At 43.9% G+C, this 19,750-nt stretch overlaps 1 protein-coding gene across 1 annotated transcript in view; it reads right to left on the bottom strand.

The window, feature by feature from the left end:
• Positions 1 to 19,750, bottom strand: part of PCSK2 (proprotein convertase subtilisin/kexin type 2) — a 218,249-nt gene that overhangs the window by 99,834 nt on the left and 98,665 nt on the right. The window contains exons 3-5 of the mRNA XM_032461792.1: positions 10,469 to 10,582; positions 8,429 to 8,537; positions 3,030 to 3,067 (exon numbers count right to left, since the gene is read on the bottom strand). Coding sequence (XP_032317683.1) covers positions 3,030 to 3,067; positions 8,429 to 8,537; positions 10,469 to 10,582 — 261 coding nt within the window. The remainder of the gene's footprint in view (positions 1 to 3,029; positions 3,068 to 8,428; positions 8,538 to 10,468; positions 10,583 to 19,750) is intronic.

Here is a 19,750-nt window from a genome sequence, read left to right on the forward strand (position 1 = left end):
GTCTTCTCTTTCAATATACAGAATAAACAAGCTTTGAAGATAATTCTGCTTTGGGAAACATTTTGCTTGGTTTGATCATAAAGAAATTTTTGTCACATTTGTCTAAGAACTTCCGATAGGGTTTTCACTTCTCAGTGAGCACAGTTCTGTTCACTTTAACTTTTAAAAAATTTCCAAGTCATCCTCTCTGTGGCAGGTGTTGCCAAGATCTGGTCCTTACGCCCCTGCTTGTCTTCCCCATGTCCCTGGTGAGCTCCAGCTGCCTCTACCTGAGGCTCCTCTTTGCTGAGGGCTTTCCCCCAGACTGTGGGAAAGTGGGAGGTGCTGGGGTGTTAACATCCCCTGGGACCAGCCCTCCACCAGCTGTACAAGTACCCCAGCTTCCCTGTATCTCATCCTGGGGTAACTCTGATGCACATCTTCTATACCATCGCCCAGACGCCTCAGTGGAATTAAGTTCCAGCCACTCACCATGGCGACTTTCTTGAAATCTACCACTAACTGGCTGCCCTCCCTTCCCTGTCTCCTTCTCCCTTCCTCTAACTTCATTTCCTAACATCACCTCCCCAGTAAACTGCTATCCCTCAAACCCTCGTCTTGGGGTCTGCTTCTGGGGGAACCCATACACGGACCTCCCCAAAGGACATTTCAGTAGAAGGGCACCAGGCTAGCTCATCACATCCAAGCTATTAAGTCACCTAACAAGGTGGGAAGCTGCCTGTCAATCCTTTCCTCAAACAATTTTCGAGTTTATCACCATCCACTGATTTCATTGCCCTTCTGGGCAGGTCTACTCCACTTGCCACCCTCATTCTATTAATTATAGTGTAAAATATTTTAACTAAAAATAAAGAAGACACATTTGGTTAGAAGCTTCAGAGTTGTCACCCTCAACTCTACATGGAATGAGGGAGACACTGTGACTGGTGAAAACTAGCTGGTTTAGGTCCTCTGCTGAGGAATTAAGGTCGAGATATTTGGATGTTCAGATTTGTCACCTATACAGAAACACAGGACATTTCCACAACTATATATAATTAGATAGGATCTCTTTATAAGGTTCCAAGGGTTTTGATAAATGCTGAAGCCTGGGACCTTCCTCTGCATGGAAGTTTATGAAAAAGTGCAGTTTTGTACAGAACACACATTTTCTGTTCAGTTCTTTAATGTCACCTAGTTTAAGTCATCTCCTCAACATTCCCACCAAATGGCCACCAACTCCTCATAAATATTTTCAGAGAAGGAGAGCTTATTATTTCCTGAGAAAGCTAATTCTTTTTACTTATTCCTCAATAATTAGACAGTTCTTCCTTTAACTGAACTAAAATCTTTCTCCTGCAGTTGTCACCCATTGGTGGGAATCTTCCTGGTTGAAATTTTTATTGAACAAGTTGAATCCCTCATCCATCATAGAGAACATGAAATATTTGAAAACAGATTTAATGTGCTTCTTAAGTTATGTTTCCCCCAGTTCTTTCTGCTCTCCTTAGCAGGTTGTGGTTGGAGTCCTTCCACCACCCTGGTCACTGTGTCACTCTCCCTCTGAGAGTGAGACACTCATTGGAAGCAACCAAGTTGCCCGACAATTGGGGATTGGAAAGTTTAAATAAATTACAGCATAAGGCAATGCTATATAGCCCTTATAATCATTATTTGAAGGTTATTTAATATCATAAAAATGTTTATGACATATTATGTGGAAGAGGGGATACTGTGTATGCAATGAGAGCCCAATTTTATTAAAAATACACACATAGAAATAAAGTTCAATATATGTCAAAATACAAAGAATGGTGATATGGCTAGTTTTTAATCTGTTTTATGCTTTTCCACATTTTCTATAGAGAACATGTATTTATTTTTTAATTAGAAAAAATGTTTTTTTGGAAGGAAACAACGGGGAAAAAAGGGAAAAAAGAACACGACACTCAAAGAACTCATAGAGTCTTCAGGTATGTTCTGATACATGCAGATTTGAAGGGAGCTGCTAATCTACAGACCCATCCAGTAAATAGAAACTGAGCACATCTCTGCTTTGTCTCCTGCGTCCCAGTCCACCAAACACATGGAAAATCTCCACTCTCTTTTTGCAGTGTGAACACTCATCGTTTCTGGGAAGAATGGCCCAGAATGTTGATCCCCAAACACTTCTGCTTGTTAACCTCTATTTAAGTCCATATTCTCTGAAACAGGAGTCTTTTCAGCAAAATTAAAATAACATTAAAAATACTTACATCTGGAAGTTACAGGAGAAATACAGCTTAGTAAGAATTTGGGTAATTTTAAGTGACTGCACCCATGTTTGAAGAGTATACTCCCTGGGGTTAAAATTAAGCAATCACTTATGTCTACAGGGTTTGCAGATTTTATCAGGAAGTCAGCAAGTGACTTGCTGGGTCGAAAGTCAGAACACGTGGTTCTTGCCCAGCAGCTTTGACTGTGATTCCTTGTTAATATTTCTCATTTGTCAGGGGATACTAAGCACTGCACTCAGGGTCGTGGTCGGGGGGCGTCGGTGCTCATATGCACAAAGTAAAGCTCGTGTGCATATGCAGTGCTCATACGCACAGACATGAAGCTACAGATGCAGGGTGAGTTGCTGCCCTTTTTGGCTTCTGGCCATTGGTTTTGTCCAGCAAGAACCCAAAAGGCTCATTTCCCCGCTCCATTCAATATCCTTAGCTGGAGTTGATTTTAAAACTTGCTAAAGCTCTCTCTCCCTGACCCCTGCATCTTTTTTCTCGGCACTTTGTTCTTTCAGGCCTCAAGTTTCCTTCTTTTCTCCTTGTGAAGCCGTTTACCATTGGCTGCCACCAGGCCCCACCCCTTGTCCGTCTGTCTGTCTGTCTGTCTTTGGCCTGAGCTGTGACTCTGATAAGACGGGCAGTCTGGGGTGTGTGCGTGTGCAGGCACGCCCGTGTGCATGGCCTATGTGCATCCAAGCACATGTGTGCATGTGTGTTCCCACTAAGGGGCACAAGAACACTTAAGACACATGTGTGTGCCCCCACAGCACAGCTCGTACTTACATAGTTGGAGGCCAGGTCTGGGTGGAGATAGTCAATCCCTGTGAAAAGACAACAGCACAGGAATGAACGGTTAATCCCTGCCACTGTGTCCCCAGGAAAGCTGCTCAAAAAGGCGCCCTCCTTATGAGAGGAGGTGAGCGTCTGTCCGCAGCCTGGTGTTTGCATCCCCAGGGGAGGGTGCTGCGCTGCCCTGCCCATGTGGAAAGCCAGCTGCCACCAGAGGCAGCAGAGGAGTAAAGCCAATTAGAGTTTGGGGCCCCAGGATGACACTTCTGACATAGACGCCAGGTTAGTGGCCCCAAGACGGCCAGCGCATCAGAGCAGTGATCTAAAGAGATTTGTGGAAATCCTGACATTTCTAAAGCATCAACTGGCATTTCTTCTGAAATGAAACCAGCCCTGGGGAGGAAAAGCGATTATTATTTAACAAGGCCCAGACAGCAGTGGATTAGGGGAGCGTTCCCTGGCATGGAACTAACAAGAGGAACACGGCTCGGCGAGAAGAGCCATTAGGCAAAGGGCAGATGGTTTCCCTCGAGGTGTTCCGGTGCGGGCTGATGCTCGTCCCTGAAGAAGCCTTTCCAGGGAACCAGAGCCCGAGAGCTTCCCAGCAGGAGCCCCGCGCTTTCTGGCTGTGGCCTGTCTTGTTGCCCAAGCATCGTTAAAACAGAATTATGGTCCACGAGCACCGCTGGGTTCCATCAGCACGTGGACCTCAGAAAGCACTGGATGGAACTTCAAAAGGCAAGTTGAAAAGCTCTCATCCAGGTCTGCAGAGCCATCTAATCGCGGCCGCAGTGACATCAGAGCATCCAGCCCTCTGAGAAATCAGCTGCATTCCTGCCCTTCTTAGTGTAATGGTTATGCGTGTACGTTTTGGAGTCAAAGATCTGACTGCCAACTGGCTGTTCGACTTCAGGCATGGTGCTTGGCCTCTTTGTGTTTGCTTTCTTCTCAAACTGGTGAGGGCAGGAACAGCGTGGTCTGCTTATTCCGGTGGCATTAATGATTCTATTGAGTTGTAATATTTAAAAGCCAGAAGGGTCATTAAGTCCTTCTTAGGTGTCATCTTCACTGTGTGCACACTAAGGCCAGACCACATTAGGGCTTTGTCTTGCAAAAAAGAACTTGTTTCAGGATGTATATTTCTAGAAAGAAATTTTCTTTTTTGTTTCTGGTTACAGACGTAATTTCTGACCTAGGAGTCACCATTTTGCTAATATTTTGGCATCCGAAGCAACTGCTGTCATCAGGCCACTTTCTATGGCTTGGGAGAGTATAGCCAGTCACCTCCCACCCACTACCCTCCTCCTTCCCCTCCCACCTCCTTCCTAGAACTGCAGGAGGACAGGGGTCAGGAGACTTAAAGGCTAATATTTTTAAAGTTGCAGACCCTTATTCTGGGCCCTTGATTCAGAGATGGTCAATGTAGGCTGTGAGGTGGAGCTGGGATGAGCACAGGCCATGAGACCAACAGATCTAGTTCCGTTCCGGGCTCAGACACTATAATATTTGTGTGGCTTTGGCCAAGTGACATAATTCTCTGAGCCTCAACTTCCTCATCTTTGAAATGGGAATATTATGTACCTCGCAAAGCAGTTTTCAAGGTTGGAGCCAATTCACTGAAATGTTTCCCTTGTAGTAAATAAGTGACATTTCTTATCATCATTAGTACCATCATCCACCACATCACTGGACTTACGTGGGTAGCTCAGAAGAGCAGAAGCATTTGAAAAATCGACTTGGTTTTAGAATGTTGTGTTGAAATTGACTTGTATATATTTGTTGAAGTTGGTTAAATTTTGTGAACTCATTGTTAGGCAAAACATTTTGTAACATATAGGTAAGTTTAAAAGAAAAGACATGTGCACACACGGAATACATTTTTTTCTAACAGGGAGTCAATCTTTGAAACATGGCTTCGTGTTCTGATAGTGCAAGTGATTCAGGAGAGGAATTTTCTAAGAGATAGAAAAGGCTCTTCTCTGTGAAGGGAAAAATATTGAAGCAAAGAGATAATCGGAGACCAGAAGGAAATTAGAATTAAAACAAGATAAATTCAGCCTAATTAAAATAAAGGATCTTTAATTAGATTAAGGGGAAGACTGTTAGAATAGACAGACTTTGGTCTGAGGAAGGAAAGATCATTGCTAGGTAGACTAAGATGACAGATATGATTCAGAAAAAAAATAATAATGAACTAAAGCATGAATATAATAACCTGGTAATTAAATAGTGTTTCAATATTTTTGTATATTTGATTATATTTTGAGGCAGAATGTACTGAATGTCTTCTTAATCAGCTTATTTATCTTTTAATTCTTGTATCGCTAATGTACTCATTCTTATTTTCACTCATTGGTTTATTTTCAGCAATGTGTAGGTCCTGGAAAAATAGACAGTTTAGACACAGAACATGAGCTGTACCACCAGCTAAGGCTCACCATCTTCAGGGGGCACTGACTCATTACCAGCCCATCATAGTGCAATGTGGTGCCCCAATGACAAATTCTTGGTTATATTTTTGTCGCAAACCATTAGTGTCCTGTCATTGGTTTGAAAGTCTAATCTACAATAGTTCAAATTCTCAGGGATCTCTGGCAGTTCTGGAGACCTCAAAGAATTAGCAAGGGGCTCCATGTCCGTATTCCTAGTCACAGTGTTGAGTCTGAGATGTGTAACATCTCTGGACCCTGGTCCTAAGCCCAGTTCCTTCCATTGTCCCAAGAGAGCTCGCCCTTGCACCTCCCTCTACTGACATAGGTCGATGGGGAGTAGCCTCAACAGATGGATTGTATTTTTGAAAGATGGTGGATCAGTATTTCCCATCCCATATGGTCGTCTACAATGTGACAATGTGACAATGTGAGTCTCCCATTGGTGGTCCATCTGTTCTCTCCGCTTTCATGCGAGTGGGCTGGGGCTGCGTCTGCCAACAGGACAGTAGAGGAACATCAGAGATGCCCTGTCACACGGGGAAAGGCTGTGCGTCTGGGCCGGCCCTTGTGTGGGAGGCTGCTCTTCGCCCAGCTGTGCCGTTCAGCAGTGAGCTTGGAGGACGGCTTAGCGGCCCTTCTTCCCTTCAGTTATCATACTGAGTAAGTATGTGTTGATTTCAAGATAGCCACGGATCCTTCGTTTCTCTCCGCACCAGGATGCAGGACCTACCTCTCCTCTCCTGGAGTCTGGTTCTGAGACTGTTTACCCAGTAGAAGTGGCAAAGCAATGCTTGCCCATTCCGAGTCCAGCCTTTAAGAGGACTGGCAGTTTCTGCTTCTTGTCTCTTCGGATGCCTACGAGCGTCCTTGGGAGCCCCGAGCCATCTGTAGGAAATCCAGCTGCTTTGCTGGGGAGACCGTGTGGAGAGGAGGAGCCCTGGGACTCCTGGAGTGAGAGGGAGGCTGAGCCACTCCAGCACACAATCGAGACTCCAGATAACACCAGACCAGCTGCCTTCTGACCCCAACTGCATGCTGCATGAGAGACTCCAGAGAGACCACCAGCAGAATTGTCCAGCTGAGCCTGTCAACCCACAGAATTGTGAGAGACAGCACCATGGTGGTTATTTTAAGCTGCTCAGTTTTGGGGTGGTTTGTTCTGCAGTTAATGACCAGAACAATGGAGAAGATAGGAGCTTTAATTGAGGGGCAGAGAGTTCACTTGTTCTGGATCCCGAAGGCCACAAACCAGCAGAAGTAACGCCAAGTGGGAAATTCTCCTGAGCCTTTGTAAGGGGCTTGGCCTCTCAGGCCAGGAAGTGTGGGACAGGGTCAGGCGTCGTCTTCTCCTTGGCTCTCTGTTGTCTTTTTGGGAAGGAGATAACCGTGTTTATTTATTTATTCATTTTTTTAATGGAAATACTGGGGATTGAAACCAGAACCTCATGCATGCTAGGCATGTGCTGTACCACTGAGCAATACCCTCCCCGACTACCCTTTCTTGGCTCTCTTTGGAAGGGACGATGAGGAGTCAGTCAAGGGGGGCTGTGATTAAAAAATCCTGAAATGGGCATCCCAGGGGGCTGTGGGAGGTTTTATACGAGCAACGCGCCTATCCGTGGCACTGGCGTGCCAATTTTAGCCTGCTTCTCTGATTCCCCAGATGCTATGTGATGAAACAGTGATTAGAACAGATCTTCGGCACAGTTCCCCCAAAGCTCTATGCGTCTTTCTTCCGGGTGAGCTGGCCTCAGCCTCCGTGGCTTTTAAGCCAAAGCGTCAGGAAGGAAGAAACGGGAATGCTCCTGACATTGGCACACACACAACCCAATGTGTGAGGACCCCTTCCTTCTTGTGAAAGCCCTCGACCACTGGAGACAGCTTTTACATCCACTTCAAAACATCCCACACGCTGCCTAAGCACGCTGCCTTTCCTTGTTTTCTCATCAATTCTTCTTCAAAGGCTTGCTTTAGGGAACATAGTGTTCTTTGAGGATCTTGAGGAGGGAAAGGCTTCATTGTTTCATCTCTGTATAGACTTTATATGTAATTGGACCAATACTGCACAGTGGAGACTTTGCAGAGGACCCAGACACTAACGACGGATGAGACTACATCCCCAGCGAGGTGACTGCAGGGCAGATTCTCCAGGATCTTGGCAGAGCCAAAGGCATGCGTAGTTAGAAAAACAGCAGTTCCTCAAACACATTGGTTTTCATATCACAAACTAAAAAATAAATCTCTGCTAAATCTTTGTCGGGAAGGAATGTGTGATAGAATAACATTATAGGGGCGTGTATGATAAATGTTATCAGTCCTGCTTTACAACTACTCATTCTGAAAGAAGCAATGAAATCAAAATTCTCCCAACCCCGATCCTGTTACTGAAAAGCTATTTCATGGATCTAGAGCCACACTGTCTAATGGAACTTTCTGTGATGTCAGAAACGGAGTGGAATTAAATTGCCGCCAGCCCCGTGTGGTTAGTGAGACCTTGAAATGAAGCCCATGTGATTGAGAAATTGACTTGTTAATTGTAATTAGCTTTCACTAATTAAATCTTAAATGTCAATAGCCATGTATGGCTAGTGGCCACTACATTGGACAGTGTGGATCTAGAGAAATAGATGGTAAATATAAACAGGTTTAGAAGGTGTCTTAGGGTTATGTATAAGCAGTGGCCCAACAAGAAATTACATTTCAGTGATGGTCAACTTTCTTTTGTTCATTTAAAAAAATTTTAAACTTATCAATTCAGTAAATATTTGTGGAGGGCATCCTCAAACTTGAGGACCACTGATTTGGAGGAATATAGGGATGCTGCTACCATACAGATGGTAGCCCTCCAGCATCTGGCCATTCTGCCTCTGATTAGCATCTCCAAAACAATGAATCTTCTATGTTCCAAAGGTACACAAGGACTCAATGTTCCAGATGATGTAAGGGCCTTGAGATACTCACCATCGTCCATAATTCCAATGGTGACACCTTTCCCTGTGTAGCCCAGCTCCCAGGCTTCTGCCACATTCAAGTCAAGGCCAGGAGTACCGTCAGCTTGCCCGGTATTGATCTGATTCAGGAATTCCAAAGCAGAGAATCTTATTAGTTTGGTGTATGCAGTAAAGCAACTGTGTAAATGTTTGCTTGACGTACTCTGCAGCCACCCAGCATTCGAGGGCCAGCTCAAAGACTACATGTTCCATGAGACAGTGCTTTTGGCATCTGCCTCTCCATTTTTTGATAGACAAATTGATGTTTTCTGTTTTACAGAAATATGTACAGTTTCAACCTCCCCATCTCTTATGATGCTAGATCACTAGCTTTAAACTCCCCAGTTTAGAATTAAGTACTCACTCTTGTAGCTCTTTATTTATACCTCACTTTTAGAATTTAGTGCATATTGTCTTAGCTTATTCTTATTTGAATGTAATTTCTTCACTAGATAACAAGATCCTTTGCAAGACGAAGCATGTCCTATTTACCTTTCATTTCAGTACCACCACACCAAATCTTGCTTAAAAATATTTGTTAAACTGATTTAAAGATGGCTGGCCCACCGTTAGTGCATGTTCTAATGCAAGAAATTTAAAAAAAAAAAAAAACTTCCCCCCAAGAAAATCAAAAAAGAAAGGAAAACAAAGAAAAATTCCGTGCAAATATGTTTACAACTTTCTCATTTTTGACCTGTGCAGACTTTCTCAAAGATAAATCATAAAAAAAAAAAAAAAAGATGTGGGAGCTTGTACTGGATAGATGCCCATAGAGGTGAGTCGTCTATTATGGTGCTGCTAGAACCGTGTGTGAATGTCATTAGTGCTCTTTATAAAAATGACTGCTCTTCTTGTAGGCACACGTGAAGATCACACCTCTCCACCTCCTTGAAAGTTAGAACCACGTGACTTGTTTTGGCCAATGGAATGTGAGCTCACATGTGTGATTTGCATTTTCCCCTCATGGAGGTGCTCATGAGAGCAGGGCCTGGGATGGAGCTGAGATGGAGCTTGGGTCTCTGGTGGCTTATGTAGTGTGGGATGTATGATATGAGTGAGAAACAAGCTTTGATTTTGTTAATCCACTGTGATTTGGGGAGTGTTTGTTATTGCAAGAAACCTAGCCGATCCCGACTCACAGACATATGCTCATTCAGTTACCCAGATTGGATCTGGAGAATTCCATGCCCCAAAGCATAAAGTGCAGTCAAGCTCTGAAGCCCCAAGAAGGCAGCCGTGATGCTTTCTTACAATGCAGCAGCCCATGGGGCTGTAATTTAATTCTCTCTCTTGCTCATCACCTTTTAATCTTAAATAAAGTAAAGCTTCACTCCCATTTATAATTAGTCACTCCTTCTCCCTCCATATGCCCTGCAGTTTGAGTTGGTTTGGAGGCATTGAATGTCTTTAAAACAGAATCCAACACCCAAATGGAACATGAAGGACTATTGGTGAGTCAGCAAATATTCACTTCACCAGATAGACTGGGTCTCCATGCCTTGAATCCTGCATCAGTTAAGTGCCATGGAATTGATTTCCTGCCATTGTTAGGAAGCACTCAATGGATATTACTTTCGTTACTTTAGTCTCTGAGCTCTCTTGCTTGCCCATTGTGAAGTCACCTGATTCTTTCTTTTTTGCCTGTGGTTTCACTGTGTCTTCCCATTATTCTGCCTGTTGAGACCCCTAGGCTATTCCTCCCAGAACTTTAACTTGACTTACATATTTTTGCAAGTCTTCACTCACACACTGGTCTGGGAGAATCTGACCAGCTCTTGGTAGTTGCTTTGGCCCTGGGAGGTCATGGCTGTTTAGCAGTTCCAGAAAATAAGCAGATTAGAGAACAAGATGCATGGAGGGTGATGGAAAATCAATACCTATCGGAGGGGACAGAGAGGTTCTCTGAGTTGGGGGCTGGCTAACATCCCACAGAATAATGAGAAAATAGAAATGCATCTTTTATCTGAAGTCCCAAGATGAGAAACATCAGGAATAATACCAAGATGCTTACCAGATACCATTGCTTTGTAAACAGAGGGTCATTCATGTTGATGTCGATCTCATTGATGTCTCTATACCCTCGCTTTTTCCGGTAGAATCCTTCCTGCTGCAAGGCCATCTTCACCTGGAAAGACAATGCTGGCATATTACCTGAATATCAATTGAGCTCCCATCTTCTGGAATTCATTTCCATGAATTCAAATTCCATTTGTATATAAGGTGTATTTTTCTCAGCGGAAGCCAAGTTTATCTCATGCACATTCTTACTTTATGATTATGTTCCAGGATCATTTACTTCTGCTTTCACTGAACAAAGAGACCTTGAAACTCAAGGCAAGTCTCTTGAAAATAAATGGAGAAAAGTGTTCTCAAGGGAGACAAGATAGTAGGGGGCATTAAGTGAAATAAAACAATGAAACACTTCTGTTAAGGAAGGGAGAGTGATGTGGACTCAGGAGGAGAGTGGAAATGACATAGACTGTTTTTCTAGAGTGCATCCCAGAATGCACATCCACATTGAGAGTCCTGTGCTATCACATTTGAGAATCAGCCAAAAAAACCAAATACACACACACACACACCAAAACAAACAAACAAACAAACAAACAAAAAACAAAGAAAACCTGCCTGGCAAGCCAGAAAGTCCACAGCAAAGCTCTAGGAGGTAAGTGAGGGACCTTCAGAGATAAACTGATGCTATCCTTGCAATGATGACACTACATTTTGGACAGTCAGGCACAACCCCAAGTCCTTGGATGGAAATGAAACTTAGGAGCTGAATTAGTTCAAGGAGGCTCCTGGCAACAGCTGGGCTCTGCCCCAAACAGGCCCCATGACAGTGCACTCGTTGGAAACCTCTTCTGCACAGTTTCCTGGCAGTGCAAGGACAAGAAGAGTCATCTCAGACTCCGTCTTTTCCACTAACGTGGAGGAATGGCTACGACAATGCCACTCCAAACTCAATTAGAACAAGTGCATTCTAATGAAAAGACTGTTTAAATTCGTTTTCATAAAATTAATTTTTAATTCCACAAATTAGGTTTTAATGGAAACCAGTGATACTCTGGAAAGCTGTGCTCCCTGGATGGCGTCCCTCCATGCAAACTCAGAAGCCCCAAGTGTGACTGGGGGTTCTGAGGTTTTGCGTTTTGTGGTACTAAAAACCAGGAATTCTAAGACTGCAGAGGGTTTTCTGAATCACACCTGAAGATCACAGTTACAATTCCATGAGAGCTGAACAGCTTTAAAACATATATTGTTACTTGTTACACACAAAAATCTAGAGAACAGTGTTTTTTCTCCCCATAATTATACCATATACTATTGTCAATTGCTTTCAGTTTTTTTGGGGTTCTTGTCCAATCCTAATTTGCATTTAAATCTAATTTTTACATACGTTTATCATATTATAGGTAAATTGTACATTCTTTCTTCATTAAGTATCCAGCTATGGAAATTTTAATATGTTGCTACATAGCTCTTATTTTAATTCTTAATGGCTACCTAAATATTCCATAGAGTAATATGCCATAATTTACCCAGTGAGCTCTCTCTCACTGGTCATCTGGATTGCTTTCTATTATAAATGAAGTTCCTATGAGCAGAGAGATGAGGTTATAAACTACTTTTAAAGACCTCTGGGGAAGATTTCAGTGTTGCAATTCTATATGCGATTAAGCCCTTGATGTCAGAGTAAGAATCTTCTGGCGTCTATAATCCTCCCTCACATTATAACTAAAAGGCCACTTTTATTCTCTCTTCTTCCTCTTCTGGGCTGTAACTCTTCACAGACGATTCCTTTCATTACCACTTAGATGTGGTACCAATGACATGCATACAACTTAACCATACCTTCTCGTCTTCTCAGAGAAATATAATGTTTTCTTCCGTGTTTACTTTTAGAATGCAACCCCAAGTTGGTCCATTGATGTAAACATTTACACAAATAAAAAATATAAGAAAACAGGTGTGTTTGTTACGGGGTCTTATTTTATTAAAAATGAACAGATGGATATTCTACAATTCAGTTTCAAATTTTAGACCTTAATTTGACACATGTGCACAGCACAAATTTTACCTGAACAGCTCCACCCATGTCCTTCCCTCTTCTAGTGTCTCTCCTCAATTAAGAATTTTTCACTCGACAAACGTCTTTGTGCATCTATAGTGTGCTGGTTACAAAGGATACTAAGATGAAGCAGACACTATCATTGCATATTTGTATACAATTTTACAGGTTATGTTAACAAGGTCCTTTCACTACATTGATCTTCTCAACAGAACTGTGGGTGGGTACGGTTGAGAAAACAAAGCTTCAGAGACCATTGTCCAACAACAAAAAACACGGCAAAGTCACCCAGGTTGATCAATTCTAAATGCCATGAACTTTCCACTGAAACACATAGCCTTTCCCTAGAGCATGGAACACAGTCAACCTTCCAGTATCTGGGACAGCTTCACTGTGCTTATACCTCTCTAAGGATCAAGGCTGGAATCACTTCCCTGCTGGGCTGATAATTAAACAGCTGCTAATTAGCACCAATTGCTCTGGGCGAGGGAGGGGCCAAGAGAAAGTGGGGGGCAATCTAGGAATCCTGCCTCCAAAGGGTGTGCAGAACATGGCTGGAAGTGAGCACGAGGGAAAATCCATAGAACACAAAGCTGACGTGTTGCTGAGAATACTGGTTTATGAATCTATGATGCCACTGATTACATCACATTATTTTCTGTATTACTAAAAACTATTTTATTTATCACCTTTGTGGGTTGACTTGTGTTCCCCTAAAAGGTCTGTTGAAGTCCTAACCTCCAGTACCTCCGAATGTGACCCTATTTGGGAACAGGGTGGTTGCAGGTGTGATGAGTTTAGGTGAGGGCATCCTGGAATGGACCGTTATCCAATATGGCTGGTGTCCTCAAAAGAAGAGGACAGAGAGACGCAGTAGGAGAACTCTCCAGGAAGACACACACACACACACACACACACGCACACGGAGTGAAGCCACCTGAAGAGAGGGGAGGCAGAGGTTGGAGTTATGCTACTACAAGCCAAGCCAAGGCATCCCTGGGGCTATCAGAAGCCAGGTAAGGCAAGGAAAGAGCCACTGCTAGAGACCTCAGGGGGAGCACAGCCCCACCAACACCTTTCTTGTAGACTTCTGGCCAGAACCGTGAGAGCCGTGTTAAGCCACACAGTTTGTACTATAACCACTAAGAATTAAAGTATGTCACAAAGCTTCCTTCTCATTTGTAAGCTTGATTTTGTACTTAAAGCACTCTTGCAGTTTCATTTGGATAAAGATTTCTTTTTACCATCTGTCACATTTGCAAACAAACAAAAGGAAAATGTTAGTAAAATAAATTGGTTAAGACATTCCTAAACTCCTTCATATGTGGCATCTAACTCAGAGTTGTCTGTGTCCGTGTTTTCCCACATGACATCATTCATTGTGCCATCAAGTGCATTGGTGATCAGCATTTCTTGAAAGAACTCTCTAGTGTCGTCTCCAGGATTTTCCTTTAAGCTGTCCACACCTAGCCCATGTGTTTTGATGCAACCAGCACAGGTAACAGAAATTCTGTCACTCTTGTCATCAATTGGAAGATGCGTGCAAAAAGCATGCATTTTTGTGCTCAGTAGAACTAATTATCAGAGAAACGCAAATCAAAACTACAATGAGGTGTTACCTCACACCAGTCAGAATGGCCATCATTTAAAAGTCCACAAATGACAAATGCTGGAGAGGATGTGGAGAAAAGGGAACCCTCCTGCATTGTTGGTGGGAATGCAGTTTGGTGTAGCCATTGTGGAAAACAGTGTGGAGATTCCTCAAAAGACTAAAAATAGACTTACCATATGACCCAGTAATCCCACTCCTGGACATATATCCAGAAGGAACTCCAATTCAAAAAGTCACCTGCACCCCAATGTTCATAGCAGCACTATTTACAATAGCCAAGACATGGAAACAACCTAAATGTCCATCGACAGATGATTGGATACAGAAGATGGGGTATATTTATGCAATGGAATACTATTCAGCCATAAGAATGACAACATAATGCCATTTGCAGCAACGTGAATGTCCCTGGAGAATGTCATTCTGAGTGAAGTAAGCCAGAAAGAGAAAGAAAAATACCATATGATATCACTCATATGTGGAATCTAAAAAAAAAAAAAAGATGAACTTAAATATAAAACAGAAACAGACTCACAGACATAGAATACAAACTTGTGGTTGCCGGGGGGAGGCGGGTGGGAAGGGACAGACTGGGAGTTCGAGATTTGTAGATACTGACAGGTATATATAGAATAGATAAACAAGTTTATACTGTAGAGCACAGGGAAATATATTCAAGATCTTGTAGTAGCTCATGGTGAAAAGAATATGAAAATGAATATATGTATATTCATGTATGAGTGAAAAATTGTGCTGTACACCAGAAATTGACACAATATTGTAAACTGAGTATAACTCAATAAAAAACAAAACAAAACAAAAAACCAAAAAAAGCATGCATTTTTGGAATGGATGGTAAATGATAGTTTTTTTGCTTTTTTAGACTTTCTGATAGAAAACTTTCAAGAAGTTAATAAAGTGGAACTTCTCTCAGTTTGCCTCACCCCAGGGCTGGAGGCCCAGAGAGACAGTCATCTGTGGAAGCAATGAAGTTTCATGGGAGGAGATCTGGGTCAGGATCAGGAGCTCTGTAACACTCCTGACGCACCTGCCCCAACTGACCCTGTGTCTTTGAGCATCACAGTGGCTTTTCTGAGCCTCAATCTCCTTATCTCTAAAATGGGAACAATAACTACTTCTGAGGGTTTTTTTTAATATATATATTTCAAATTCTTTTCCATTATATGTTATTACAAGAAATTGAATATAGTTCCCTCTGCTATACAGTCGGTCCTTGTTGTTCATCTATTTTGTATATAGTGGACGTATCTTTTCATCCCAAACTTGAGGGTTGTTTTGAGAAATGATTCACGTCAACTTCTGTGACATGCCCAGAACAGGGCCTGGCGCATGGCAGGTCAGTTCCCACAGATGCCAGTTGCTCTGGTCAGTCCTCTAGTCACCTGTCCTCCACTGGATATGCATCGAATTACCTGGGAGCTTTAATAATCCCCACACCCAGGCCACATCTGAATGCAGTCAGACCCTCCTTCTTCTCTCTTGGCTGCATCCATCCTGACACATCACAGGCAGAGAACTGAAATCAAGGTGAACTATGGATGAGAGCGAGGGACAAAGGGCAACTTCATTAAGCAGCTTCAAGAGGCTCTCTCCGGAAGAGGACAAACCCAAAGCCATAGGAAAATATATTCTATTTACTCACTAAAGATTCATCTCTTCTTACTCATCTAGGGCTAGTTGGTGGGAGACGGTTGGGGGATGGCAGGCTGGGGAGTGGGCAGGGGGAGGAGAATCAAGAATAGAAACTTTTCCAAAGAACATGGCTCTTTTTAAAAAATTAAAACCCTCTTAATTTGTGCAGCAAATTACCTAGCCTTTATTACGGGCCGAGGACTTTTCTTCTCCTAATAGGTTAAAACAAACCAAAAATAGCTGTTCCAGAAACATCATGCCCCCCATCCAGTAGCCAGAACATCCGTGGGTGGGCTTGAAGATAAGTCCACATGGGACGCAGGATTAAGGCTGGAGTCGTACGGCCCTCTGGTCCCTGGCCCAATCATCCTCCCCAGTGTTACTCTCTGCCCTTTCTGGTGCCTACAGAGTCAGGAGGCCAACTGCAAGGGAATCTGTCTTCCTCTCATGAGATGCCAGAGGCATGCTGGGGGGCTGTCCTTTGGAGCTTTGAGACTCTGGGGAGAACTGAAATGGATTGGATTAGGCTTCATCTCATGGAAAGGATGCTACAGCTTGACTTCTATTTAGTATAAAATCAGGAAGAGGAGGCTGTGTGGCATGGTGGACGAGCATTCGTTTGGTCTTTGGGATGGGCAGGCATGAGTTACAGGCCCTGATGTACCTACTATTCACGGCTGTGAGAGCTCAAGCAAGCTACCCAAGCTATTTAAGGCTCAGTTTGCCCACCTGTAAAATGGGGATGAAATCTAATACCAATTCGCACTTTTTGAGGGCTGACCATGGGCCGGGCAGTGCATTCTTTATGTACGTCATCTCAGTTATTTTTCACAACAACCTCAGTGGAGGTTAGGAATAAAGACATGAAGAAGTAAGTGGCTGGAAAAGTTACACAGGTAGCCGAGGGTGGAACCATGATTCACATCTGTCCCCCTGAAAAGCTCACAAAATGCTCTAATCCCCAGTACACCAGAAAGTGACTGTATTTGTGTTTGGAGATAGTGTCTTTAAAGAGGTAATAAAATTTAAAAAAGGTCATTAAGGTGAGCCTTGATCTAGAGTGACCGGTGTCCTTTATAAGAAGAGGAAATTTGGACACACAAGGAAAGACATGAGGGCGTGAGGTGAAGATAGCCATCTTCAAGGCAAAGAGAAAGGCCTGGAGTAAGTCATTCCCTCACGGCTTTCAGAAGAAACCAACCCTGCCAATAGCTGGATCTTGGACTTCTAGACTCCAGAACTGTGAGACATGGACGTATGTTGTGTAAGCTCCCCACTCGTTGGTGCTGGGTCCCACGTCACCCCAGCAATCTGGTTCTGCAGTCTGCACGCAGCTGCACCAGGTGGCTTCTTTGCTTCCACCTCATATCTGGGTTGTGGTGAGGATCAAATGAGACAGTGCAGAGACACCTGGCCCATAGGAGAAACTCACTAAATGCCAGCAATTGCTACTGTAATTATTGCCAGTGTTGTCATATTTTAGGCCTCATGGAAAGATAGTGGGATGGAGCCTTCCCTCTTTGTATCCCCTCTTAAGCCAGGTTTACCTTTCTCCAAACCAGTCTGGAGTGCCTTTGATTCACTCTTCTTGCTCTCAGCTATTTGAAGACAAATAAAATTCAACATGGCAAGAGAAACCAGCTGGAGTCCATCCCATGTGTTCCTGACTGCAGAAGGCCCATCTCTTTGACTTCACCTTTCCAAGGCAGTGTGTTATCTCAGTGCTTGAACTGAGCAGCTGAACACAGCTCATCAAACAAGAAACCCAGAGAGGCCATCAATGGCTGGTGGGGGGAGGGGGCAGGATGGGATGTGGGAGATTATGGAGGAAAGAGGCCACTGCTAAACTCAGACATACTAGTTCATGTGCTTTCTACCAGCCGTTGGCCTTGGCTGTCAAGATGGAGAGATGAGAGTTTTGGGGAGGGAAGTCTTGACCCAGGAACACCTATTGCTGGGATGGAGGGAGCAGACAGAGAGTCTGGCTGCTTAATTTCCTCCTTGAGCAGGCAGGTACGACTTTTTGGAAAGTCCAATTATAGGCAAATCACAGGGCTTAACTTTTCAAAGAACAGGGAGTTAAGCCACAATTATGGCTGAATGCACTGTATTGATCATCCTTATTTAGAGAGGTTTGCCCATCTTGCAAGAATGATGACGATCAATTGAGAGAGGATATGGCTGCATGCCTCTGGCCACAGTTCCAGTCACTGTGTCTCAGTGACAAGATATTAACAAATTGCTATCTATCATCTAAAGCTGTGTATACAAGATACACTATGAGATAAGTCAATGTAATTAGGGAGGGATCGAAAGATGTTTCTAGCAGAGTGAAGCACAAAGGCCCCTGACGGGAATGCCTTTGGAAGGGAAAATTCCAGCTGTACTGTGTGTGTATCGTGGTGATCTCAATCTTCCTCTTGCTCGGTATTAGAAGACGGTAGGTACTACGCCAGATGTTCAGGCAGGGATGGTTAGACTTGGGTACGCTTGAGAGGGCAATTTTCCAGGGATGCCAGGCACCTCTAAGTGCTGTCCTTGCCCACAATGATATGGTCCTTTCAATAATGTTCTCCTGAGAAATGAGTGTGGAGAAAAAGCAAAGCAAGGCTAAGTTGCTTCAATATATTGGTAGCTTTGGCCACACACATTGTGTGTTGCTTCAGAGCCTGCCTGGCCACGTGGACAGCTCTGATTCCCATTGCAGGTGGGCAGAAGGACCTCAGTCTAACACAGTAAGGCTTCTGGGAGGACAAATGGGAGGAGCAGGAGGACAAGGGGGAGAAGGGGAGGAGTGAGGTGAAGGTTCTGTCCTGTCCACGCCAGCTGTGGCCTTCCAAGTGTCCTCACACATGACCAACCCACCCAGTTCTCCACCTTCCTGGTAAGGCACTGGTGGATAGAGGTGAAGAGATGCCAGCAGGGCCCACAGAGAAGGTGCTGCTGGTACCCAGCTGGGAGTGAATGGCTGCAGCAGAGCATAGGAATACTAGCTCCCAAAAGCCTCATCCCCTGCAAAGCCTCCGTGGTGATGCTGCGAGTGGACCAGACAGAGGATACTGGGTAGGATGTACTCAGGATGCCTAATCCTCATCCAGTGCTGGGCTGAGGGTTTAATAATGTGCTTCTGGAAAGAATGGGTGACTCTGTCTGCATATGCAAGGCAAGTCTCATTAGTTACACTGTCCCCTGCCAGTAAGCCTCTTAGGCAGAGCTACAGTGTGAAGGGCTTGGTCCTGTGGGTTAGCTACCTTCACTTTGCTTACATGATCGCAGGGAATTGATGGTACCCCAGCCCAGCTACTGCCCCACAAATGTGTGTGTGGGAAAGGGGATGGGTAGGGAGTGTGGGTGATTTGGTCCAAAGTCGTGGCTCTACCTAAGTGCTAAAGACCATGTCCCAAACACACTGTGGTGCAGTGAGCAAGCACTAGACTTAGAACCAGAAAGAACGAGGTTCAGTTCTGGTGTGGTGGCTTGCTTCTTACTTGTGTGTGTTCTGAGGTCAGTCCCTCCAGGTCTCTGAGTCATGATTTCTTCATCTAGGGCGGGCATGTTTTTATAAGTAAAGTTCGTCGAATGTAGCTGTGCCCATTTGTTTACATCTTGCCTCCAGCTGCTTTCATGCTGAGATGGCAGAGTTGAGCAGTTGCAACCAAGACCACATGGCCCACAAAGCCTAAAGGATGTGCTCTCTGGCCCTTTACAGAAAGTTTGTGGACCCTGGATGTATAGCATGGAAATGGTGGAATTCTTGACCATACAAGCTAATGGTGAAGATTATACAAAATAGTCTTTCTTTGTTGGGCAATGTAAGATCTACGATAAATGTTATGATTAGAGAGAATAGTAAGTCTATGGACTCTTAGGGTGGAAGCAGGGGCACACTTTTGAGTAGTGGTGCAGATGCTGTGATTTGAGGGGCACAAAGAAAGCTTCCAGTGACCCAAATCAGCTCC

The sequence above is a fragment of the Camelus ferus genome, chromosome 19, assembly GCF_009834535.1.
Source record: "Camelus ferus isolate YT-003-E chromosome 19, BCGSAC_Cfer_1.0, whole genome shotgun sequence".
Lineage (NCBI taxonomy): Eukaryota > Metazoa > Chordata > Mammalia > Artiodactyla > Camelidae > Camelus > Camelus ferus.